The 25257-nt window shown below is 39.2% G+C and overlaps 1 protein-coding gene across 1 annotated transcript in view; it reads left to right on the top strand.

Annotated features, from left to right (window-relative positions):
* The window catches only part of PTPRK (protein tyrosine phosphatase receptor type K), a 419243-nt gene extending 398619 nt beyond the window's left edge, over window positions 1-20624 (top strand). The window contains exons 23-34 of the mRNA XM_075748050.1: window positions 2129-2165; window positions 3872-3969; window positions 4708-4824; window positions 5575-5729; window positions 6834-6969; window positions 8831-8980; window positions 9549-9722; window positions 12741-12872; window positions 13099-13224; window positions 15165-15328; window positions 16597-16732; window positions 19158-20624. Of these exons, the coding sequence (XP_075604165.1) occupies window positions 2129-2165; window positions 3872-3969; window positions 4708-4824; window positions 5575-5729; window positions 6834-6969; window positions 8831-8980; window positions 9549-9722; window positions 12741-12872; window positions 13099-13224; window positions 15165-15328; window positions 16597-16732; window positions 19158-19211 (1479 nt within the window). The 3' untranslated portion in view covers window positions 19212-20624. The remainder of the gene's footprint in view (window positions 1-2128; window positions 2166-3871; window positions 3970-4707; window positions 4825-5574; window positions 5730-6833; window positions 6970-8830; window positions 8981-9548; window positions 9723-12740; window positions 12873-13098; window positions 13225-15164; window positions 15329-16596; window positions 16733-19157) is intronic.
* The last annotated feature ends 4633 nt before the right edge of the window (window positions 20625-25257 follow it).

Genomic DNA, 25257 nt, shown 5'->3' with positions numbered 1-25257 from the left:
TCCCCTTCCCATTTATATGTGAGAAGCTGGATAGTATGCTGTACTGTAGTCGTCTGAAAATGTACCTGTGGAGTAGTCATAATATGTGTTTGGCAAAAAGGGAGGGATGATGGCCTTTTGAGGGGTTTTGTTTTGTTGTTTGTTTTTAACAACAATTTAGGCAAACAATATTTAGCTGACATTTGTCTTAAGGTACTAATTTAGGTATTACAAAGTATATACACAAACATATATATATATAAATATTTTAACACAGTATAACTTTTGTCACTTCTGTGGCAAACCTCTAAAGTTTGAAATTCCATACTTTGATTAAAATACAAATTAAATTATAAATAGTAAAAAACCCTGACACAAACAGGAAATTCAAACAAATTCTGCCAGGTGTTTTAATTAACAAAATATAACTTTTATCTAATTAACACATTAGGAGTAAACAGGTTGTTTTATTCAAAGTAATTCCAAAGTAATTCGAAAGATACTGAAATAGCTAGTACAGGTGTTTTTAAAATACATGGCTTTGGTTACTTTTCTTTAAAATTGCACCTTACTAATTTTTCCTGTTCACTGTTAGTTGAGAAATTATTTAAGACCCTCTTGACTTTCCGGGATATAAACATTTAGCTCCAGGTATATTGCTGTCTTTTTATTTTGATATTTTAACATGGCAATTTCTGTGAAGTCTTAGACCTGTGATATTTTGCCTGGGGCCTTAAACAAGAAAACTCCTCCAGATTTGTAATAATTCCAGTTCTTTGAGAACATTGATTTTCTTATTTAGGAGTAAATTGAATCTTATTATAACGAGACAGGAAAGCTACAAGTTAAAACTGGCACTTTGCAATTTTAAAGAGACACTTTTACCTTCTTCTGGAAAGCATTACTGAGTATAAAACAGTGTAGCACAGGTTCCACTTTCATAATTTGAAGCTGGGACTTGATCTTAAGAACTCCAGGAGAAATTTTTTAGTCATTTAATGTGATCTTGGTCTCTTGTAAAGCCAAGAGTAAGATACTCAGAAGTTTTTTCATAAGCCCCAGAGGAAGGTGCTCTCATCCTATACAGGATAATGAAGCAGTTCGTGGAACAGGATATAAACTCCTTGGGTACATTGAAATCCTTCACTTTAGTAGCATCTTGTGAATACCAGGAATCCAAGGACTCATGCTCCCCTATAATGCAATACGTGAATCAAGTGGCCTAATAAAACTGTAACCTAGAAAATAATTGGAGTTATTTCTTTAACATTTTCACATTATGAAATTCTGTATTGTCTTCTCACTAAAGTTTCCTTCTTCTTTGTAGCTAATGTTGCTGGCACTGGTCAAAAATAGACTCTCATTTCCTCAAGAGCAGCAGCTCTGTCTTGTAGTTTGTATGCAGGCAATTAATGCTCTACAGTGCCTCTAGAACTGGCATAGACCCAGCTAACTGGAAAGGCTTAGTCATGTAGGGTTATCTATCTATCTATCTATCTATATCTGTATAACTACATATATATATATGTATGTGTATATACTTGTGTGTATCTTGTCCAGTATAATTGATGCACACTTTGTGCAGTAGCGCAAAGTATTTTGCAGAAGATTCCACTGCAGTAGGACCTTGATTCTGTGCACACGCCACAGTGTCCAGCTCTGTCCCCATTGGTTATGGCTCAGGTACATACCTCTTTGTGCCTTACAATAATTCTCTATTTAAAAGGAGACAAAAGGTGTGTGGTTTTTTCATATTGGCTAAGTTGGGAACACAGATCAGCTTTTGAGATAGTCTGGTGGCAAAGACAATTTTTGCTAAATTTTAAATAGATGCCCCAATGTATTCGACTAGGGAGGTAATGTCAATGGAGGACTAATTTTTAGGTCCAAGGGACCCATCTAGAATACTCCTTCCCGGTACACCACAATGTCTGTTCAAGTCAGATGTTCTTATTTCCATTTTATCTGTCGTCATTCGAACCTTTTCAGTATTAACTGTTTTTTTAGGTTTTGAGCTTCATCCTGCTCTTAAATACTGGTTTGTTCTGAAAACATTGTCTAGAGATAAGAATTCTGTAGTGCCCTTATGCTTTTATTTTCCCCTCTCTTAGTAATATGGTACTCAAACCAACTTATATTGCTGTTTTAGGGATATCAGAGGCCAAGTCACTACATTGCAACCCAAGGTAAGAATCTCCCAGCATTAATCAAACCGAACAAGTGTTCTCTCTACTGTCCAGCAGTGTTTTGGTAAAATGGAAGTAGATGAAAATAAAGCATATCCAATATTGTGAGTCGTCATCTTGTGTTATGGTAAATTAACATAGCATGTTCAGGTGGAATGTGAATAAATGCAAAAATTGCACTAATTTATCATGTTAATTAGATATTGAGGAACTCTTTGAGTGGTAAATTCAGCTGATGAAGTTGGAAGCGACTACCATGATTTCCAGTTATGAAGATGAATAGAGAAGAGAGGCATACAGACAGAGAACAGTTTCAACCTGCCTTGAGGCATTTTTCTTTCCATATTACAATGTATTATTTTACTGTCTAGGATTTAGTCCAGGATGGAGACAGTGAAGATAGTAATGATAAATTAAACACTATCTCAGAAAATCTGGGTAAAGTAAGGCCAGAGAAGGACACAGCCTCTTTGTAGGAAGAAGTGAGGGAAATCTTTATCATATAACACCCTGCTAATAAAAAGGGGAGTTAGAGGGAAAAATGAATTTCTATGGAAATTATTTGTTTTGTATTTCTGATAAAACTCCTCACAATGAGGAAAAAGAAATAGATTAATCTAAGATTGCACTGAAATATCAGAGGCTGTGAATTAAAGTAAAAATAATTAGATTTAGATGTGTCATTATTTGATCTGTGACTATAATCAGATATCTGGCTGGAAATATCCTGTTATTTGTGCCCTGGGTTGATTGTAGCTGCACACAGGAAAGACAAACTAAAGGCTCGTTTTAAAGCAGGATACTCAAATTTCTGTCCACTTTTTTTTATGTTTGTGTAAGTGCTGTCTAAACAGGTCTCTCTATGGCAGTTAAGTCTACATTTGTATCTTATTTCTGGTTTACTATGTAAATCATTGCACATAATGTAAAGGACACAAAAATTTATTGCTGCTTTAGTATGCAGCCTTCGATCTAGCACATGAAGGAATATGATTGGGTCTTCAGTAATATTTATACCACTGCTGGACTGTGGTCAGGGAGCTGTTTCTGAGACGATTGTAACAGGGTGAAAGCCTCTGTCACTCAACTGAACATGTCTTGTCTCTGCAGCAGAGCAGGAGGCAAAGCTTAAAGAAGTGCTCCTCGTTTGCTTCACAGAAAAGTAGTTAAGTTAGTTTAAATACCCTTCAGTGGGAAGTTTATGCCTCAGTCCCTACTCGTGCTTGCGCACTGTGCTGGGAGCTAGAGGGTAAGCACACAGGATCTGTACCCCCACTCCTCCCGACTGATGCTTCGCTCCGGCGCAGGCATCTCCTCCGTGAACGTCTGAAGAAACTCACACTCAACACCTCATATTTAACAAATGTAAAACAAATCTAGAAATGTAACTATAGATGCGGTCACACATTGCTGCGTCCTTGTAGTTTTCAAGCAACTTCTGGCTTTTTGCTACTTGAAACACCCGCTATTAATTTCTTTCAAGTGGTAATTCAGTTAAACTGAGAAGATTCGGCATTGGTTAGAAACAACAATATAGTCTGGAAACTCGCATGATGGTATGATGATGTGGGTTCACAAAGCTTTCATCTCTGAGCAAGTGCATTTGTGTGTGTCAGTTCTGAAAAGCACTGGATTTTATTTTTAGCATTCACTTTGACTATGACTGATACTTTGCTACACAGTATTACCTGGAATTTTTCTTACAGGTCCAGTCCATGAGACCGTGTATGATTTTTGGAGAATGATATGGCAGGAGCAATCAGCTTGCGTTGTGATGGTCACGAATTTAGTGGAAGTTGGGAGAGTAAGTTTTTGTTTTGTTTTTCTTTTAATGCTACAAGCCTAAAGAAAAAACTGCTGACAAGACATATTATCAGCAGAATGTAGAAGAGTCTTGTGAAGGACAGCCCCCGCATCCTGAGAGGAAGGGAAGGGTGACAGTTGGTAGTCCAGACATTGTTGTGGGTTACAGTATTGTGTAAAACCAAAGCTAACTTCTGAAGAAGTCTGATGCTGTTGTTTGCTTGCGTGAGTAGTGAAAAATTGTCTGAATCCAAAATTCATATTTCAGCAAAATAGATTTGTATATTAAATCACTCAAATGAGCAGAGTAAGTGGACTAGTGAGCAAACACGCTTCTACATCAGTGGCTAGAAATCAGCAAATTATTTATTTGTTTAGCAGTAACACATCCCTCAGGGAATAATATGAAGTATCTGGGATTATTTGCAACAGTTTGATTACTGATATGAAATGCATCTGAGTTTAACATGAGTGGAAATGTATTCCATAGCTCAGCACTAAAAAAAAAAAAATAAATGCTCATTTAGAAATGAATTTGGCATCTAAGTACAACTGTATAAAGCAGTGGAAATTCCTTCTAGCTAGTGCTTAACTTGACAGAAAGACCATTAGCCATGACAAGCCACATGAGTGTTTGGTCATTTTGGAAATAAATGTGGTGTAATGCAGTACATGCAGTAACGTATCCTCAAGCTTTTATTTTCTTTTGGTGTAAAATGCGTTCCCATTTTGTATTTAGGTCAAGTGTTACAAGTACTGGCCTGATGACACAGAAGTTTACGGTGACTTCAAAGTGACTTGTGTAGAGATGGAGCCCCTTGCGGAGTACGTTGTCAGGACCTTCTCTCTGGGAAGGGTGAGCACGTTTTGAAAGGGCTCGTCAAAATACTGTTCCAAGGAGTATGGAGGAGGCTATGTTTGCACACGTTCCTGTACAATACCAGGTCCCTCTGTCTGGTTAGCAGGTTCACAGTAGGCACCCTTACCTCACCGTGGGAGGAATGCATTACATCAGCACTATCCAAACATGCCAAACTATCCAAACACTGTGGGACTTTGAATTTCCCCAAAAATGTTGACTGCTACCCTCCACTCTCTGACAGTCATCTCTTCTCTCTAGCCACGCTTCTGTGCTGACCACAAGTCCCGGGTTTTGAGTCATGCCTGTCATTCATCTCCGTTCACTCTGCCCTGAGTGCCACTGAGTCAATCTCACTTAATCAAAGAACAAACTCTGTGAATGCCAGATGCGTGATACAGTTGTAGTCTTCTGGTAAATCATTATACTTGCCTGTAAATGTAGCCAGGCCACTGTCTTAATTAGAAAAACTTCTGAAAATCTATGCGAATTGCATCTAAGTCTGTTAAAAGAAAAAATCTGACGAGGCAAAACTGACATACTTAATGGGAAAAGTAAAAATTACAGACTTCAAAATGAAAAAAAAAATGACATCTTCAAGCGTTGTATGATTTTTGATTTAAATAACTGGTGAAACGATGAAAACAGCATGTAGATTCTATCAATGTGTGTTATTGAGTCAGAGAATATCTAGTGTATGAAATATTTTGAATTTCATAACTTTTTTTTTTTTTTTGCCTTTTACAGAGGGGCTACAACGAAATCCGTGAAGTTAAACAGTTTCATTTCACCGGCTGGCCAGATCATGGAGTTCCTTATAATGCCACAGGCCTGCTTTCCTTCATACGGAGAGTCAAATTATCTAACCCTCCTAGTGCAGGGCCTATTGTTGTCCATTGCAGGTGTGTACAGAAGAAGTAGATTGATTTTTTTCCCACAACCAAGTATGTGAGCATTTACAGGAGTCTCTTGTGAAGCATCCATCATTTTGAAGTGTTTTGGTTTTGTCGTTCCCTTTTTGAATTGCCTAATTTACACTGCGTTAGGATTTGGCTGTCTACAGCAGTGCTTGAAAATAACTGGATTCTAGTACGCTTTTCCTAACTAGAATAGCCAGAGATTTTCTTCTTCCTGCAAGAGCTTCACCAGCTAAATCATATGATACTTCAGGCTATCATTTTAGGTGGCTTACAACAATTTTGTGACAGCATTCGAGAATAAGTGTAGATACAGTTGCTTTCATAGCTTGGCATTGCATATAATGTCTGAAGAGATTATTATTTTAAATCGAAGTAAACAAGTAGATGAATGAAGATGGAATGAGGTTAATGGCAACAAATACAGAATATTGTTTTTCCTGTGCAGGTTTTGCAAGGTTTGTGTTGATGGAACACAGTCCTTTGACAAATAGAATTTTCTTTCAGCACCATGAAGTGTTTAATTACATTCCATAGATAAAGTTACTCAGATTTTAAGAATTTGCTGTGCAAAAAATGTTCGGAGCTTTTTATAAAACCAAAATAAATCAAGAGAGATTCTTCTGGCTACTGTTAAATGTGCTGCCTGAACCAGCTTAGAACTTGGCTAGTAAAACATACACTTGAGTTTCTTATTGTAATTCATCACTTAAAAATCGTCCTTAGTCTTATTAAATAAAACCAAAATCTGTCATATTTTGAAGTGCATGAGCTTAATCATCCTCCAGATTTCAGTTTAACTTAACTTTTCTTTTTTACTTAAGGTATTGATCTGGGTGATAAAAGGAGAAAAACAATTTTTTTTTTTTTCTGTTACTTAGTGGATCAAATATGATGGAAAATGGTTGGTTTGGGCACATCAAAATATTGAAAGAACGTTATGAAGAGAAAGAGAAAAGATAAAAATTAGATAGCGTTTCTGATGAAAGAACTGAATGACTTTATAAAAATACTCTCAGTAATGGGTTTATAAAGTTTGTAGGTGTTTTCATGGGGCTATTCCTAACTGTATTTACTGATTCTTTTTAGTGCCGGTGCTGGACGAACAGGTTGTTATATTGTGATCGATATCATGTTAGATATGGCAGAAAGAGAAGGTGTTGTGGATATCTACAACTGTGTGAAAGCCTTACGGTCCCGTCGCATAAACATGGTACAGACAGAGGTACGGCAGTTTACCTTCAAAGCACCTGATGCTTTCTGAAACGCGCTAGGTCAGAATTTCACTGTTACTCTGAAAACAGCAGCCAGTGGCCCTGTTGAGGGATCTTCTCCTCCGGGGAGCGTTGCTCAATGCAGTAATTGTGTCTTCACACAAAGCCTGCCTAACTTTGTAACAAAAGGAAAGCAAGGAGGATTTTTTAGAGAAGACCCTACTGTAGGCCTGTCTGGCACATCTCTCCCCAGCTCTGGTATCAGCAACTCCAGGAACCTGAAGTTGGAATTTCAGCAGGTTGCCACTGGTTTTAGTCTATCTCCAACCACTGTATCCATAATTTGACTTACCTGTGGAACTTTATGTCCCTTTCACTCTCCCTTTTCAATTCTGTTTTTATTTACTTGATTAACCTCATTGCCAAGCCTTTTTCCTTTTCTACCCTTTTTGGTTTTCGTCATGCCTTCAGCAACTCCACAGTAAAACCACTGCCTTAGTGATGAAGCTATAACAGCTTCCCTTCTGCCAGCTGAGTAACACTGAGCCTCCACAGAAACATAGGTTATTGATTTCTATTAAGACAGGTTACCTGAAGTGGTTTGCCAGTTCTCTCTCCTGTCCTCCACGTCTACCTGAGAAGTTATTTCACCTGTGACCACGAGCAAATCTCTGCAGTTGGCAGCCAGGCATATCAATGTAATTTGGTGCAGTTTTTATTCTATGCTGCAACCTGTGGCAGTTGAACAAATAAATGTTTCCGATCAACTACCCCTGCTACAGGGCCATTAACCTTTGGGAAGTGCGTGGGGTGGAGTGTTTCAGTGTGACTGCTTCAACCATCCCAGCTTAATCTGCTCTTTCGTGTAAATTAACACCCCTACTGCTGTTCCTTTCTCTTTCTCTCCCTTTTGCCTCTTACCTCACATCTTCTTTCAGAGGTTCATACTTACACAGCAAAATAAAGCTATAATTGCAGCAAGTTCTTGAGATGGTCACCTAGACAACAGTGATGGCAATAGCTCCATAGCTATGGCAATAGCTCCACAGCTATGTGGGTAAGGCAGCGCAAGCTGTAGAGCCAGAATACGACCGTGCTCCCTGGACATGTGCTCTTGTTACAGGCACATGTGAAATTTTGTGCTGTTAGTAACCTCATCGGTATCCACAGTAGGTAGGTGAGGCTGGCACAGTTCTCGCACTTTGCTATATAGGCATGACTTACATCTATTACTCTCAGGGTGAGTAAATATAATAGGCGTTGTGTAAAAACACCTTGTGTATTGAAATAGTAAGGCAGTTGTCTAGGACTTAGGATATCTCAAGGCAAGTCAGAAAAAAAAAAAAAGCAGGAAGAAATGCTGTTCCTGTTGGAACACGCTTAAGTTTTTTACTGGCCTAGAGCCAGCTATCAGACAATTGGTGTGCTAGCTTGCACACACATAAGGAGAATGCAGCATGCTAAATAATTACTAATCACACTAGTAGTGCTTGAAGCAATTTGCACTTTCTGCTAGTATTGTAAGATTGAAAACTATTTTTAAAAAACCAAAATGAGTAAAGCCAACAAGTCAGTGGCATATACACAGAAATCCACAAGCACCACAAGAAAACTAATAACCTCCAATTAAATAAATTGCTATGCCTGTTCTGTTAAGTTTTACTGAATTTAAATTGATTCTGAAGAAAACATCCTTGTTAACTGCATTCCAATTAGGACAACGTTGTGTTTGTACTAAAGCTTTATTTAACGGATTGGTGGACACTATCTTGAATGAGTTTTACAGTGTGCAGGAGATCTGTTTATTGCAAAAGAAGGAAAGATGCATTGTTTTTAAAGGGCTATAATTTTTGTTTCTTTCTAATTTGGTAGGAGCAGTACATCTTTATTCATGATGCCATTCTAGAAGCTTGCCTGTGTGGAGAAACTGCCATTCCTGTCTGCGAATTCAAAGCTGCTTATTTTGATATGATTAGAATAGACTCTCAGACAAACTCTTCACATCTCAAAGATGAGTTTCAGGTATTCACAATTCCTAACATTTCATGTGACAAGAATTTTTTTGCCTCTAGATACATCTGATTTACTTTAAGGGAAAGGATTTTCATATCATGTTTATAGCATTTGGTCCTTTACTTTTAGTCCACAAAATAAAGGGCCCGTGTTTATGTGCTTTGTAAAGTTGTTTTAAATATGGAATATCCTCCTTTGAATAAAATTGCAGTAAATATCTGTCTGGAATAAAGAGCACTGACTAGGAGCCACAGAGAGTTTTTGCTTGCATTTGCACAGCTAAGGCATAGCTCTTTACAGCTCCAAAGGATCCTCTTTGTTTTATTCCTTTTGGAGGAGATGGTGTCATGCAGCATCTGTTCAGTGGTACATGGAGTGCCTTTTACACCTGCAGTTCAACCCTCCTTCAAAAGCCCCAGCATGTCCATCAAACAGATAGGAGCTCTTATTTGCTAATGCCTTCTTGCTAATGCCTCATGTTTTCCCATATTGCAACATTTTCAATTAAAACTTGGGGAATCTCGAGTCCGATGTCTGTTAGTTCAGCGTTCTAAAGCATGCGTCCTCTCTCCCTTAGACCCTGAATTCTGTGACCCCTCGCCTGCAAGCGGAGGACTGCAGCATAGCCTGCTTGCCAAGGAACCACGACAAGAACCGCTTCATGGATATGCTGCCACCTGACAGATGTCTGCCTTTCTTAATTACTATTGATGGGGAGAGCAGCAACTACATCAATGCTGCTCTTATGGACGTAAGAGACTATCTTCTTTGTCTGCATAGTGTGCCATGAAAAACTGTATAATATGAGAGAGAGCACTTGCTGGTTTAAGAAAGGGTAATTCTTTCTTACTGTAGTGCCCAGTAAAACAGTCCTAATGAAGAAGAGTAGAGGGAATGAGTAAGAAACCCCACCAGCTTGTGTTGCTTGTTCAGAAGGTTTGTTATCTTTAGTCTTCTGCATCCTTGTGGGACCCACTGAAAATCTCCCTTTTCAACAGCATTATATAAAGCTCTAATCTCCAACCCTCCAAATCTCAGCAGGATCTCAAAAATCTGCTGTTTGTCGGGAAGTAAATAGTACCTACCTGAGTGTGAGGTTAGTATTTCTGTTTTATAAAAAAAGCTATGTGTATTCAGGCAGGAGAGACAGGGGAAGAAGGAAAAAAAATGTTTATTTGACATGTTTGGGGATAGGGTTGGGGTTTTTGTTGATCATATTTTGAGTTGCAGCTCTTTAAAGTTGAAGTTTGAGTGACAGAAGTATTGTCAGGGGAAGAGGTGAATTAATGGGAAAAAAGGAGGTGAACCTGCTTATAGATGTCTGATCAGTAAAGCAGTTCATCACATGTGCTGTCAGATACCTGCCTGTGCCTGCCATTAGCATTTCCAAAGTTCGGCCCCTAAAGCCACCTTTATAGTAAATAGTTAAATAAGTGGCCTGATTTTCAGGAATATCTCCCCTTCCTCAAAAATGAAGTGCTGTCAGAAACTGCAGTGTTAAGAAGAGATGCTGGAATAAAATGACAAATAGCAGCAGAAATCATCAGGACTGAATGGTATTCATCCCGGAGTTCTGCCTGAGCTAGTGCAGGAAACGTTTGAACTGCTAGCAAGCTGCAGTCCCTAATCCCACAATTAGCCATTGTGCCAGAAAAATAGGGGAGTAGCATGTGTGAGACCAGTCTATTAGGGAGTCACTGGGACTGAATGGATGAATTAGTGCAGTAAGCAGAATTTTGGTAGCAACCGAAATTGTTTAGAATTGCAGTTAAAATTACATTAAGCACCTGGACAAAACTGATGTGTTATGGACCAACCAGCACAGCTGCACAGAGGAATGTGGTCTGGGGAGAAAGGCAGACAACACAGGCTGAACGGCTGGGTGGCAGGAGGACTCTGAGTGTGTAACTGAGTGTGGCAGGCAGGGACGGGAACCAAGCAATATATTAATGGACGAGCAATCAGTGGCAAGTAAGGAAAGACAAAAATGGTAGTAATAAAAGGAAAAAAGCAACAGGAAAAAAAAAAGTAATATATTACAATGAAGGCATATAACAAGGCTATAAGCACAGGGTTAAAACTTTCGGTATTAAAGTTTTTTCCTGCCCTTTTTTCTTCTTTTTTTTTTTTTTTTTAGGCTGATTTATTTAGAGAGGAGGATCCCACTGCTGGGCAATGCAAGAGGGCTTTTGATAGCAAAACAGAAATGGAAACTTTCCTCTTTCCACAATGTACTCGTCCCCGTGTTCCCAAAAAAAGGTGTCTGCTTCCCAGTGTGGCAGCAGATCTCCTGCCTGTCCCTTTTGAAAACCTGATCATCTCAATCTCAGTTAGTTCTCTTATCTTGGGAAAGACCAGAAATGATGAGGAAGAAGGCTAGGAAAACATCAACTAGTACATGTTTTATTCCTTAAAAATACAAGGGAAGAATCAGTAGTGGTTGTTCTTTTTTGCTCCCTGGGCAGACCTAGGAAGTAGGATACAAGCTGCATGTCTGTCCTATTACCCAGATATGCTTCCTGCATTAGAAAAAGATAACAAACATAGATTAAAAAAAAAGTCAGCCTCCTTACTCTGTTGTCAAGTCAGTACTGATGCTAAAGGCATTGATTTATTACCTTCACAGTTTACAACAAGTAGAAGGATGAAAAAAGTTGTATTTGTTCCTTCTGGGCCTCACACTATGCTCTTCGAGGTTATATATTGCATGTGAAGATCCCTCATCTCAACCTTCAAACAAGCAAGCTTCCACACCAAAAGTGGTTTAGCTACCCTTGCCAGGTCTTTCTCCTAGGTTGATTTACTCTGCTTATTTCAGTAAAAAAACCAGCCAGACTGCTTTTAGTACCAGCATGATTGCTAAACACAGGGATCTCTGCATTGCATGCAGCAGTTCCAGCACTTCATCTTCAAACTGGTGACTTACAGTCCCATCCGCCTACAAGAATATTCACCATCTTACTCTGTTTCTCAGATTAACCTGTTGGTGCATCCTTGCCAGTTCATATCTGTATTTCTTCACTGCAGAACTCTTCCGTGCATAGTTGCAAATTGCCTGCAAAAAACTTCTGATCTCTCCTCTTCTGCTTGCTGCTCATGATATATGTGCTGCAGGGACGTAGCCCCTCTGCTACTAGTTGCATCTCAGCCAACCTATGTAAGGCTGGAAACTGCTGTTTGCAGTTGTGTATAACGCAGCGTACAGAAAATGGAGTCTGCTGTCATGACAGGAAATAGCATTTTGCTGTCTAACTTCCACTTTCTGCTGGAAATGGGCCCCAGAAGGTCAGTTCCGTGGGTGATCCTGTGGTTGTGGCACTGAAACAGAATTTGGGATTGAGCTTAGTCCTCGGTTCAGTCACAGAGCTCACGTGTAACCTGCTGTGGATGGGGAGACCCTCTGAGACCTCTGCACCCCTCTCTGCAACACAGGGAGAAGGTTTCTGCTCGGTCTCCTGGACACAGCGCCTGGAGCAGAGTTGCCCAAGCCTCAGCTCAGCAGAGCCCTGAAGAGCATCTTGAGAGCCCCGTGCATATCAGAGCTGCAACAGGGTTTGGCCTGTAATGAAGCAGAAGGCAGCCCTGAGCAGAGTAACCTCTTTGTTCTTACTGGAGACAACAATGTATTTTTAACATCAGCTTTGGTGAAATCTGGTGTAATTGATGTCGCGGCTTTGTTCTATTAATATGTTTTTTCTGTTGCAGCATTTGAGTGGAAGTTATGAAGTACTTCCTCTACCGGTGCTAATAAAATCGTTTGCCTTTACAGAGCTACAGGCAGCCAGCAGCTTTTATTGTCACACAACATCCTTTACCAAACACTGTGAAAGATTTCTGGAGATTAGTGTATGACTACGGCTGTACTTCCCTTGTGATGTTAAATGAAGTCGACTTAGCACAGGTTAGTTTGGGGCTCGAGTTTTCTATGTACCATTGCATGCTTTAATCACTCTGGATGCACTACATGATCAAAAAGTAGAGCAGTGCAGTGATTTTACAGTTATTCTCTGCTTTACAGCAATTACACGAGTTGCTCAGTAAAGCTGAGGTGAGATGGCTGCAGTAGAATAAGGCAATGCTCAAGTTGTAGCTTACCATTTAATTATGCCCGTTTTGCTCTGGCGCAGGGCTGCCCACAATACTGGCCCGAGGAAGGGATACTGCGGTATGGCCCCATCCAAGTGGAATGCATGTCGTGTTCAATGGACTGCGACGTCATAAGCCGAATTTTCAGGATATGCAATCTAACAAGAGTAAGCATTATCGTAACAATATGTAATGGAAAAATATGTCATTTTTAACACTCTATAGGCTCTTGTAGGTTTTAATTTTGAATAATAGTAAAATACTAATGTTCTTAAGACATTACCCAGAAAAGAGTCAGTCAAGCATCGACACCTAATACTAATTTCTAGTACTTTTCTACAGCTGCATGTTAAGCAGAGAGAGCAGTAAGGTGAATGAATGTTCTGTGGCGTTCTCTCTGGTGAGTGGAAGATGTATGAAAAGCGTTCTGTTTGTTCGGTGTGCAGTGAAAGAAATATCCCTGTAATGAACATATAGTGACAGGTATTTAATTCGTAGCTTCTGTAAGACATCATCTGTGGTGAATCAGGAACAGGAGCACTGAGGCTGGTTATGCAACCAGCACCTTAGCCTGAGATGTGAGAACCACAACATAAAAGGAGGATTGTGGCACCCTGCAAAGCAGAGTGTGAAAAAATTCTGAAAGCTCCTCTGCTTCTGAAGGGTTCTGCACCTCTGTGCCCCGACCTACATTTATCATTTTTTTCTCAACTTCAGTAGCAGTGCCAGTCTTGCATTCTTGTCGACTCTTTCACACCCTGCACCTTCTTGTCTTTTTGGTGTCCCATAGTGCTTCACACTGGCACAGCATCTTCTCAAACCCTGTTTGCCATGCAGTGCCTCCTCCTTTAATTTAGCCGTATAAATCATTTATGTTGCCTACAGGTAAAGAGTGACAGATGCTTGTGCCACCATTATATGTACAGTTTACCAGCAATCTCCATTTTACTTACCATTACTTTTTCCCTTTCATTCAATACTGAACTTACATGTCACCAGTTGCTACTTGGAGTATGCGTTTAACTTTCACTAATGTTGAAGAATAGCTGTGGGAAAAACTGATTACTGTGTATACAAAGGGTTTTTTTATTTTATTTTGGTCACATTTTCATTTTTCAATGTGCAGGGATCAGTTTGTTTGTGGCCAGCATTTTATCCAAACCTTCATTTTGCTTATATTCAGAGCTAAGAAAAATATTTTCAGCTCTTCATACCTTGTTTGGAAACTACAGGAAGCTAAGGTGTAGGCACACTGGCAAATATTACGCCATAGTGCTTTTTTTGTTGTATTTTGAGACTTCCTCTTTTTTTTTTATTCATTTCTTATTTTTACTTTTTCCATTTCTTTTTTACAAAGTTTTGATTTTCTACACCTCTGCTTCTCTTTGTCTCCCATGCCTTTTCGCCTTTACGTCTTGCTTCTAAATACCTCTCTGCTCTGTTCTTCCTTTTCTAAAATCCACATTCCCACTCCTTTTTGTCATCTTCAGCTCCAAGAAACTGAATAGACTATTTATTCTTCCAATTATTGAGGCCTTTCTTCTGACGGTCTAATTCTATTCAAAGCTCTCCCTGCATAGCATGTAGCACATGGGAGGGTCAGAGACTGGCAGCAAGGCTGTCATGATTATCATAGTCTGACAAAAAGGGATGACTTCAAGGAAAATAGTCATATTTGTGCACCAGTATTACTTGTTGTTCATTTATAATGGGGTCAGTTCATGCATGGGAGCCAGAGGTATATCTCTTCATTTCTGTAGGTCTAAGAATTTAACGGTGATGTTTTAAATTGATTATTGACATTAAGGATAAAAACCTTTGACACATAGAATCTAGGGAATTTGTCCATTTAGAAGTCAGGATAGGTTACATTAATGATTGATAAACTGTGATGTTGTTTTCAATGTAGTACCCTTTTTCCCTTTTTTGACATATTCCTTGAGCTCAAGTGATACGAATTAATGGAGACCCTAACATGCAATGTATATACATGTTGGAATCTGTCCATAATATAAACACTTAGGTTTCATGTTAATTTTATTTTTTGGTTTTCTAAACCAAGATGTAAAGGTGCCATATTGACCTAAAGCTCCTTGGTTTTCCTCAGCCACAAGAGGGCTATCTGATGGTGCAGCAATTCCAGTATTTGGGATGGGCTTCTCACAGAGATGTACCAGCTTCCAAGAGATCCTTCTTGAAGTTAATTCTCCAGGTTGAAAAATGGCAAGAGGAATGTGAAGAAGGGGAGGGCCGGACCATCATCCATTGCCTGTGAGTAATTGGGAGAAAGTCAAATTGCTGCTCTTCAAATAAATGTTTATATATATGTTCTTGTTTTAAGTTCAAGCAGTGTTCGTATGGCTGCATTCTTTTGCACATGCCCTTGTTTCTTTTATATGAAAAACAAACAAACAAAACTGAGCAAAAAACCACCCTACCACTGCTACTGTGGGTTGGCTTTTGGTCAACTTTAGAATTTGTCTGTGTCAGGTCAAGGTACCATGGGAATGAGTATTTTGGACATGATACTACAGTGACACTGTGTATTGTCTCCTGTCCATAATAGTATGTTTTTCAGGTACAAAATGTGTACAGATGAATTTCTTTTGTACTGTTTCAGTAAGGAAGTCTTCTATGCTGAATGCTAAAAGGTTGGGGTTTGTGTATCTCTTGCCTATCGTGTGTTGCATTTTTTCCAGAAGGCCTACTATATTTTGAGGGTTTTAGACTGAAAGCTATGGGTATATGAAATCAGAGAAAAGTTCTATAATACAGTATATGATGCTAAAACTATTGTTGGTAAATGACCACTGGCTGCTTATCTGAGCCTGATATTTAAATGGGAGTTGGTTTGGGAGTTTTGACAAGGCAGCATCTTTTTCTCCCTAAGCAGAGAATGCCTAATCTTTCTCCTACCTTACTTAAATACAAAGTTTAAAACTTAGAAATTGAATTATGCATTTCTCCTTACTTTAAAAAAAACTTCTGTTTAAATGTTCAGAATTAACTTGTGGCCCTTTTTCTGCCCACCCTTCCTCATTATCCGTGGAACCTTCTGGCTAATTTAAAATTAATAAGAAGAAATATCTACCTTAATGTCTTCAAAACGAAGATTAAAATAGTTCAGAAGTGTCCCCAAAGGTCAAGATATCAAATCAGTGAAGCCTTGGCATTACTCTGGCTAGATAATCCTCATACCATAGGATAATTTAAGTGAGTCTCTTTCCAGAACTGAGAGGAAAATGTTGTACTTGCCGTTGAACTTAGTTCTTTATTTCTAATGCCTGTGTAAATTAGGCTATAGCTGGGCAGTATGGTGGGTTGTAAGGGCAGAACTCAAAAGAAGTAATTGAGAGGAAGGTCAGAAACAGCAAATGTCTCTGACCAAACCCACTGGAGCTGCAAGGAGATTGCCAAAGCCTGGTCTCCCTGTGGGACTCACGGATCACTCGTGCTTTCAGAGTGAAAGAACAGAAGTGCATTTGGGATGCTTCCTTACGCCATAGTGACATTTAACCGTCTCTTTTCCTTGTGTACAGAAACGGCGGAGGCCGGAGCGGGATGTTCTGTGCCGTTGGCATTGTGGTTGAGATGGTAAAAAGGCAGAACGTGGTGGATGTTTTCCACGCCGTGAAGACTTTGCGGAACAGTAAGCCCAACATGGTAGAAACTCCGGTAAGCACCAGCCCGTCGGGGTTACTGCCAACAGCCGGGGAGCCGGGGGCTCTTTTGCTGTGTGAGCTGCGTTCTCAGTCCTGTGCCCACAGAACAGAGCAAATCTAAGCAAGAAGCAAGGGACATTTATTGAGTGCACGCGCAAGTCAGCATCATGAGAGGCCAGGCTAAGCATTTTCTGCTACTTTTCTTGTAGTGCTACTGTGCTTTTCACAGAAAACATTCTGAGTTAACAGAATGTACTGTAATCTCCAAAAATAACCTGGTCTATTTGAAAAGAAGTTGCAGCGGGTTATGCTCACACAAACTGTCTTGAAATTTTATGGAGCAAGGCATTTCTTCTTGGTAGGAATAAGCTGTAAAGTCCAGATTAGTAGATGGAGATGTGAATATTTTGCTTCTTAATAACAACTGCTGCTTTGGAGACTGTATCAAATAATGATAATGTTTGTTATTCAGATTTTTAGTAGTCAAAGTGATGCCTCAGAACTTTAAAATCAAAGACCTGGATCTAGTATGTTGGAAATGAATATATAGAATCATAGAATCATTTAGGTTGGGAAAGACCCTTAAGATCATTGAGTCCAACAGTTAAACTAAGTAATAAACAGTAAACTAATATAAACAATATGAGCCTGAATTAGCAAAACCACAAGACTAAATATTTGCATGTACATTGCCAGAATTCAAAATAGCCTTCACTCTTCTGGTCAGTCTTTATGCGTACAGTATGCGTGCATATCCGTCCGTGTGATCACTCAGTCACAAAAAACTGAACATGGTGGAAAGTCCTTAAAAAAATTCTCCCAAGTGGATTTTTTCCTTCCTGTAGGTGAATATGAAAGCAGGTTAGACGGTGTTTGGGAGTTCCTGCCATTTGACTCTCACACTGCCAGCAGCCAGTGTCTCTTTTCAGCCAGATGGCTGCCTACAGCATAAAAATCAGGGATGCCAACTGAAATTAAAAACGTTTTGCAGTTTATGCATAGTGAAAATTGCTTCTGACCTTGTGAACCTGCATATTGAGCAAAATGGCTGTAGCTGCCTCTTCCCATATTGCCCTTTTTTCCAGGTGTCACTGTTTGCTTGCTATCAAGTAGCTTCTGTGGCATGATTTGATTAATTATTGTGCATCACTTCCATCCCTTGCCACTACATAAATTAAGAAGATGGTTAAAATGTTAACAGATAGAGAGCATCCTGTAGCAGCAGTGACATTGGGCTAGGTATCGCTGGTTTTGCCACAAATACTTTGCAGTCTGCTGTGCCATAGACGTCTGAGACGCAACGTATTGAATTGCTGCCTGGATTTCAGTTCACTGCTGTGAAGAAGGCAGGTCAGATCACATGGAAAATTACTTGTGTCACTGTAAAGGGAGGCCAAGGTAGATTGTGTGTGTTTCTGATAAATGGTCTGCAAACTTGTATTTCGTTTCAAAATTGTCCTGAATTCCATTGTAAGCTTTAATCTGCAGTTACTGAATTTCCGTAGTTACGTGTTTCTGTAGTGTGGGGTTTTATTCAGAACTCTTGAACAGCAGCAGCTGTTGAGTCGTTAGTTAGAAAACAAACCAGGAAAACCAATATATAACACTGTCATGTGCCCTACATTCAGCAACATGATCAGATAACAAAAATGAGCAGCGCAATAAAGCCTTTAAGATATCCCCACCACTTCCTGCTAATGGATCACGCTGGCTTCCTTTGCAAACAAAAATAAATCACAAAAGCAGATTCGTTTTGTTAGGACGCAAGGACAATAGAGATTGAATTAATTTTCTTGGGTTTTTTCCTTCTACTTGCCCTCTCCTCCCTCCTTCCTTCTCCCTCTCTCACAGTATCAGCTCTGAACAGCAGCCTTGTTAAGGAGAAATACTAACCATGGTGAAATTTTCAGCTTTAACTTCTCTCTTAAACATGCATCTGATCTCTTGGACGTTACATCGACACAACTGTACAAATGAGTCGTGGGCTCAGAGCAGCTTTGTGTCACAGCTCAGCATTGCAGTGCCATGCTCTGGCTGTCCAAGCAGCAGGCACTGGTTAAGTGCTCAGTATCAGCTAACTTAAATATAAATGGTATATCAGAGTCGAGGTGCTTTTATGGCAAGAATGCTCTGACTGATAGGAGAACTTTTCAGGTTTGATAAACCAGAAACTGAAAAAATCAGAGAAGCAAATCATTGCATTTCATGGTCAGGTTTTTTTTTTTTCCAGTTCATTGGTTATGGTAGTTTTTAAATCAGAGCTGGTAGTATACTTGTGTAGTAGAGGGGTGGGGAGAAGAAAACCCAAGTATGTCAGGCTTGAAGTTAAAATTGCACAGTAGCTAGCAAAGGCCATTCTTGTTTGTAGATACTGCTGCTAATACTTTAGAATCTTAATTTAACTTACTGTCTTTTTTTTTTCTTCTTTCCCCTTAAAGGAGCAGTATCGCTTCTGCTACGATGTTGCGCTGGAGTACTTGGAATCCTCTTAGTTGGAATGGATGTGACAAAGTTCACCAAATACATGAATCTCAATAAGCTGTTTTGACAACAGTTCTTGATCCTGTGAAGAAAGATTTTAGGGGAAGAGGGGGGGTGGGAGGGATTTTAAATTTTAAATGCAAAGTATTTTTCTTATGAAGTTGTGTATCTTAATAAAAGAACTCAATCTGTTTCTATGCTTGTATACAGTATCAACATTTAGTGCCACATAAATACTATTTAATGAAAACCAGAGTCAGAAGAGATTTGCGCAAATTAGGACTTTTCAGTGTTTGTATATGCAGCCGTCTCTCAATTACAGTAGAGCGACCATCTGTTGCATGTATCAATATTTCCTAGATGGTATTAATTTTTCTTTTTTTTTCCTTTTGATACATTGTTAAAGTACAATAACAGTGCAAATTGATAGTAAGGTTCATTCTTTATACGTTTCAAGTGTTGCATATATATTATATATAGTAAAAAAAAAAAACCTGGCTTATTTTGTTTTAATGTGCAATGATGGCTGGATCACATAAAGATCTTTATAAAAAGAAACTTAAACATAAGCCAAAGACTCAAGTGTAAATATGTCTATATGGAGAAAGCACATGTATTTATTGTTTACTTGCATTCCTTTTTTGATGGCTGAAAAAAGAAGAATCATTTTTCTTGAAGAAAGCTTTTTTTGCTGAAATCAAGTGTAAACAATTTTTGTAGTTTATTTTTTGTATGTTTTAGTGTAAGTAGAAGACATACTTTTTATGCATACACCAAGAAACATTGGTATAGTGGTTTTGTTGTGTACATGCTTGTGATTCAAATCCATGTAAACAACTCAGTTACAGAAGGTCTTTAACTACAGGACCAAAATCAAAACATTTTCCTGAAAATGTATAGTTTTTCCACAGTTGCATTAGGTAAGTACTGATCAAAAAACTATGTAAGGAAGGGCACACATCAAAATGGCCTTGCCTATGACTTGCACAATATCGGAAGGAATTTTTAAGCACCATTAAAAATGTAAAAGAACCAATTGTTTAAAGAAATATTGAAGCACAGGTCAACAGGAGAACTGTGAAACAAATAGATGGCTCTGCATATGCCCTTCAGGGTAAAAAAGTATTTGTTTAGCAAATTGTAAAATTAAGCAATGTTTATTTTGATGTTTACAAATATGTAAGCTTTGCTTCCAGGAAAGCAAAATTTGAATAAACCGATGCCAGATTCTGATTATAATTGTGGTGTACAAAATATTACTGTGCTTTCACTTAGCTTGTATCCATTTGTTCACAAGGTTTCCTATTTTACCAGCTAAAATCATTCCGGTCTCTTGTTGGTCTTTTTTAGAACTGGCAGTAAAATGATAAGGTGCTTCTAAATATTCTGTAAAGTAAGAGTGAATTAAACTTTTATTTAAAGAATATTTTATATTATTTTCTATTTTGATACCCTCTCACTTACTGTCCCTGCTAAGGAGTCATTCTTGTCCAGAAGACTGATATATTTCTATAAGGAATATCTCAAAAGGATATTATATTATTTTTCACCTCAGTGTTTCAGGCAGGATTTGAGAAGACTCCACATCATCTGTAGGCTCCAAGTTTTTTCCTTTACTTCAGATACATGGAATTACCCATCCAACACTATAAATGGCAGAGAAATGTTTAGAGAGATTCTACTTCTCAGATTTTTTTCAGTGCCCCATCTGTAGTGCATAGCTCCACCTCTTCCAGACCTAAAAATAACCTTTTTCTTTTGTCACTCGTTGTAAGTTCCTGCCTATGAACAGCAAGGTAAACAAGTCAGGTTTGAAAACTTTCACTGGGCCTGGGTTCTCACTACTCGAAATTCCTCTTTTTTTTCTTTTGCCACATTGGAAAGGAGATTATAAACTGTGTGCAAAAGAATTGCAACATTCCCAGCTTGCTCTGTGAGGCCAATGGTGTTCAGCTAACTTTGGCAAAGTGCTGAATGCATTGTCTAAAGCTAGCTCTGGTCACCACAGTTTGTGGGGACAATGCAGCCTCTCCACAGGCTGATTCATCCTGCCTGTCAGACATGTGTCTGGGACTAAATGAATTGGACTCTGGAAGAACTTTCCTCTGTTGTCCATACAGGGCATTGAGAAGATTAGTTTAGGAGTCTAGATTAATTTTTTGACAAATGAGACGAGTAGCTCTTAGGAGCGTGGAATGCAAAAGCCAAATTCCATACTGACCAGAGTTATATTTAGGTTTGGGTTTCTTTTTTTCTTTCCTGATCAAATATGTAGCATTACCATTAGATAATTAGTTATTTTCAGGGAAAGCTTGTGTGTTGGGGATGGCAGGGTCCATCCCCATCAGTACTTTGTAATCCTTGGTAAGATCTTTCTGTCTAGTTTCTCCTGTACATTAAGCATGACTTGTGCAAATGCCAGAATGAATCTTGGCATGGCAGCACACTGTGTCTGCAGAGAAGTCCTCCATTGAGCATCCCCCTCAGCTAGAAGGTATTACAGCTGCTGGTGGTTATTCTGCAAATAGGAACTCTGCCTGTGTTGTTCAAGTACTCTGAGAGTCACGTCATTTCTGTAACTGCAGCTGACTGTGGTAACCTAAGGGGCTTTTGCAGTAGCTCATGATCAAAAAACTTACGGGAAGTTCTTCCTTGCAAGGCCAGGGAAAAGTATGCAGAGGGAATATGATGTGTGAGAAGCAGATCAGAAATATCATTCTCCAGTAATGGTATATCTTGAGGTTCTCTAAGGCAGAAGACAATATTAGAATCAGCTTTTTAGTATAAAATCAGGAAGAGAGAGTTTGTTTTCTGGGAGCACCAGCTCTGTTCCCCCAGATAGATGCTGCTTCAGACCTGTGCAAGACAGAAGGAGAAGTAGGGGGACTATGAAAACCTGCCCAGAGGGAGAAGAGGTATTTCTCATAAAGGGAGTGTGCAGTGGAGGGAGAGAGGTATTCCCAACCTTGGGGATCCCTTGAAGAGGGAAATATTTTGCCCCCTGAGGCACTGAAAAGCCACAAGTGCCAGTATCGCAGTGTGTCGGCAATTCCTGCCCTGGAGCAGTCCATAGGTTTCAAGACTCCTCAAAATCTTTCTGCTGGCTACCACCCTTGCTGAAATATTAGCACAGACTTGGTCAAGTGGCTGCAGCCTGCAAGGTACATGGGCTCTGCTTTCCTCAGCGGCAGAACATGAAGACTGGACCAACACAAGCAGTAAATACAGAGAGCGAACAGGCATCAAGACAGAATACAAAGAAGAGGTACGAAACACTTCATCTGCGGAGAAGTGTGAGATGGTTCAAATTTGAAATGAATGAAGTTGAAACTGGTCTAATTTCACATAATGAAAGGAACCAAAGGAGTGTACAAGTTCCCAAAACCAAGATTGCTTTGTATGAGAAGGTATTCTTTGCTCTAAAACTGAGGAGTGGTGACTCCAGTGTCCCAGTCCCCGTAATTGCTAGTGAGAGGAGTTCTGAGTGCCACTTTGATGGCTTTGGTTCATTTTGTATAGAACAGTAACCAAAGAGGTAACTTTGGGATGTGTTCAAACTGTCTGAATTTTCCCTAAATAATCAGATCTTAGGATCCAACACCTCCAGGACTGAAGGACCAGTCCTCGAGCATCGTAAATCCTTGGAAGTGTCTAAAGCAGTGTCATGGGGATTGAAGTTTGTAAAACAAGAGTTACTAAACCTCAGCAACCTGTATGGAGAGAAACTTCTCTTTTTTTCTTTTTCCTTTTTTAGCCCTCTGAATCTGCCTTCCCTCTTCATAGTAACCCAGCTCCAGCAGAATGAGGTGTGAAGAGACCCAGTTTTTGAACTTTTATCTGGGTCCTGAGAGATCAGCTGGTCGGTGTGATCCTAGAATTTACATTTCCTGCTTCCTGGGTAAATGCTGCCATCAGGAAACAACAGGTTTGAAAGAAGCTTTGCCTTCCTGGAAAACAGTCAAAGGCACGAGTTTGAAGCTTGAAGCTTAGTATCCTCAGTATATGCAAGCAGTTACTGGGATTTATTTCATTCAGGAAGTCGCTCAGGTAATAGAATTATGTAGTTTATGGTACGTCCTTGCCTTACCCAAGGTACTACATTAAGAAACACAATATTCTTAGACAAACATGAAAGCAAAAGCTACTGCAGGAGTGTGATCTTTCAAATGGGTTAACAATTTCCAAAATCAAAGGTCTAAAAAGCAAACTGGGGAAGCACTGGTAGGCAAGTGCTATGTCATTGAGCCTCAAACGTGAATTGAAACGTTAGCGGAGAAGGAAGGGGCAGCCTGAGAAAAAATGTTGCAGAATCATTGCATGGCCAGGCCACCTGGACCGACAAATGACTGTACAAAGGGCCTCTTTTAAGCTTCATTCTGCTGCTGTGTCAGAAGAAACCCTGAGATCTTTAAATAGATGTAAAAGCTGCTTTTATAGTGCCCTGCTCTGTACTGAAAAGAAAAGTAACTCATTTTCTGCTGTACTTTCCTGTGTCACGTACAGGTCTGAATTAAGTGATCCTAATCTCACAAAAGAACCTTTGTGGTGGTTTATTGCTAGTGCTCTTCCTTTGTTAGCCAGTCAAAGGTCTTGTAACCTCTGCAGATCCAGGATAGTCAAGGGTATCTGTGAATATTCACTTAGGTCTTTACCTTCTGGGGTTGAATAATCTGTTAGTAACAGCTTGTGTGTACTGAGGATGAGACTTTCAGAATATGCAGAGGATTAGTCCCATAAATTTCCCTTCAACTGTATGCGGCAAAACCTTATCTTTATTACTTTTTTTAAACTAGAGTGTCTGAGCAAAATTTGAGATGCTGACAATATAGAAATGTTTCTAAATTATTTTAAGCTTGCTGGGTGTTTTTTCTTTAAACCTGAGTAAAAGAATAATGTGAGATTGTGGTAGTGGTTGACAGGCATAAACACTATTTTGGCCCATGCTTCTCAGAAATTAATTCTTTCCCTGCTGTTGGGTTTAGAGTCCTAATTTATGCAGAGACTGACATGTATGATGACAGGCACAATAGGATGCTTACCTAATAATAATGTTTATTAACTGTGTCTTGGCCAACAAAGAACAGATGTTTTTGTGCCTTGTTGAGATACAAAAGCTTGATTTCAATAGTCTTTTGTAACCCTTTCTAGCTTCCATCTGGATCAGAAAATAGTCCTGACTTCACAGATTATATCAAGATAAATTTGAAATCCCCATATGCTCAGAGATTTTTCACATCCCCACTAAGCAAGCTGAAAAAAAATTGAGACTATGCTAAAAAACCAGCAACAAAACCCTCTTTTCTGGACATGGAACCAAAACATGATCTTTCTGCAAGCCTTGGAATACCCTGGAGCTTTTTGGTAATGAGCACAAAATGGCATCTGGCAAAACACAGTACCTCCAGATTGTGATAGTGTGTGTATTTTCCTGCCAGGTGCAAACCAGTGTGAGCTCTTTCCACTTCACGGTGGAAAACTTTTGTCTTTGTTTTGTGTATCTAATCTTTTGTAGAATAGTAACTGAAATGACACAGTATTTTGCCGAGTCCTGAAACTTTGAATAAAGTTACTGTCTTTTTGCACTCCCATAGCAAATGTGAAACCAAAGCTTATAGTATACTTAGAGTTTCTCTCTTGAGGTAACCAGAGTGAGTTGGTTTTTCTAGCGGCCCTAAAACCAAACTATGGTAAGTTTCAGAAAAGTTTTGAAAGACATTTCTTTTGCTACGAATTGTGTGTGTAGATTTAAGTCCCAGCAGGTGAAATCCCAGTTCATTTGCAGTCAAGGACATTTAACTCTCGCTACTCATGTTATATTAGTCTTTCTGATCCAGTTGCTGTATCCATGAGCGGGCACAATGTATAACCCATCTGGACCCACAATCCAAACTACCTTCAGCACAGAACCTGGTGCTGTAGCCTTTATCCAGTTTCAGGATGAAGTTGTTATGAAACTTGCTGGCGGTACAGATTAGCAACACAAAATTGTCTCTATTTACTGAAAATGCTTGAAACTGCGTGCTGAAGGGGTGTAACGAGTTAGTTAACTCATTCTGA

This window comes from Balearica regulorum, chromosome 3, assembly GCF_011004875.1.
Source record: "Balearica regulorum gibbericeps isolate bBalReg1 chromosome 3, bBalReg1.pri, whole genome shotgun sequence".
NCBI lineage: Eukaryota > Metazoa > Chordata > Aves > Gruiformes > Gruidae > Balearica > Balearica regulorum.
This window is presented reverse-complemented; position numbering and strand designations above follow the sequence as displayed.